This window comes from Ranitomeya imitator, chromosome 4 (genome assembly GCF_032444005.1).
Source record: "Ranitomeya imitator isolate aRanImi1 chromosome 4, aRanImi1.pri, whole genome shotgun sequence".
In the NCBI taxonomy this organism is placed as follows: domain Eukaryota; kingdom Metazoa; phylum Chordata; class Amphibia; order Anura; family Dendrobatidae; genus Ranitomeya; species Ranitomeya imitator.
Window position 1 is genome coordinate 649172637 of NC_091285.1, and position 1708 is coordinate 649174344.

General features: G+C 37.7%; 1 protein-coding gene across 1 annotated transcript; it reads left to right on the forward strand.

The window, feature by feature from the left end:
- Window positions 1–528: 528 nt before the first annotated feature.
- Window positions 529–1458, forward strand: LOC138674642 (olfactory receptor 2K2-like). The gene has a single exon (XM_069762458.1). It carries the CDS (start codon window positions 529–531, stop codon window positions 1456–1458), a length of 930 nt encoding a protein of 309 aa, XP_069618559.1.
- Window positions 1459–1708: the final 250 nt, after the last annotated feature.

Consider the following 1708-nt stretch of genomic DNA (forward strand, 5'->3'; position numbering starts at 1 on the left):
CCAACGACCTCGCTGACAGGACGTCCCATTGAATCATCATGAAATAGCATCGTTCTACAGGTCGCTACAGGTCACTACAGGTCGCCGCATCGCTGCTGCGTCGTTGGGGAGATCGCACTGTGTGACATCTCACCAGCGACCACATAGCGACGCTTGAGCGATCCCTGACAGGTCGTATCGTTGTCGGAATCGCTCAAGCGTCGCTATGTGTGACGGGGCCTTTAGACTCCAATCACTAGATAAGGAGTTCAATTTCTCTGTTCCTCCTCATTGTACACCTAGATTTAGGGGAAATTTGAATGATATAGAGGTCAAGAGTTTGCCTTCATGTTCCATTCAAAGTCTATGACATTGATGGAAACAGTCAATCACAGTGATCATTCACTTAGGCAGAGCCACCATACAGTGAGGAGGAAGGCTCAAATTAAAATCTAATTCATAGCAGAAACATGCATTTGGGTTAAACAATAATTTATTCATTTGCCCACATTTCCCTACACTATTATATTCCAGATGTACAGTAAAATAATGAATACCTCAGTTTTTGAAGATTTTTACCTACAAGCATTCTCCGAATATCACAATATCGCTTATGTCGTTATCTTTAGTATTTTATTGATGTACCTCCTATGCATGCTTGGAAATTTGATTATTATAGTTGTTGTATGGGTGACACCAAGACTACACACTCCTATGTACTTTTTCCTGTGTAACCTCTCTACCTTGGATATGGCCTATGTATCTGCTATTCTGCCAAAGCTCCTTGACTTTCAGATAACTAAGAAAACTAGGATTTCCTTCACAGGTTGTTTCACCCAGCTATTCATGTCCGTGGCATGTATTAACACAGAATTTTTATTGTTGTCTTCTATGGCCTTTGACCGGTATGTGGCTATATGTGTCCCTTTAAAATATGGCATCATAATGAATAAGAAAGCATGTCTTGTACTTTCCCTTACTCCATGGACAATCGGTGCTTTGAACTCATTGCTACACGTCTTCTTGATATCTCACCTCTGGTTTTGTGATTCCAAGAACATCATCCACTTCTACTGTGACATGAAAGCCCTTCTAAAAATCTCCTGTAGTGACATCAGACATGTGAACCTTATGATATTATCAGAAGGATATACGTTAGGCTTTATAGCTTTTAGCATGATTTTAATTTCTTATGTTTTTATTATATCGGCTATCCTCAAGATCAAGACATCGGCTAAAAGACTGAAGATCTTCTCCAGTTGTTCATCTCATCTAACAGTTGTTTTGCTTTTTTGTGGTTCTTCTCTAAGTGTCTACATGAATCCTGACTCTAAAAGCTCTACAGAAATCGATCTGGTGCTCTCCTTGTTGTATGTGGCGGTGGTTCCAGCCCTTAATCCTCTAGTCTATAGTTTGAGGAACAAAGAAGTCTTAGATGTTTTAAGATTAGGAAGGGTCATTTTTAGTCATTTTTTTTAAATTAGGAAATTAATTTAGGTCACACATTATAATACGTATAAAGTATATAATATAGTATATCGTACATTTATTTATTTATTTGCTAATTATTATCTTTTTTTTACATTTTATCTGTTTTAAACCGCTTGGAAATGATGAGTTCTTATGGCAGAGTGGGTCATATTTAATATAATGGTGTCACTGAAAATAGATCATTGCTTCCAAAGATGAGGAAAATTACAAAAAATTAGGGTGATGAAAATGTAGCACG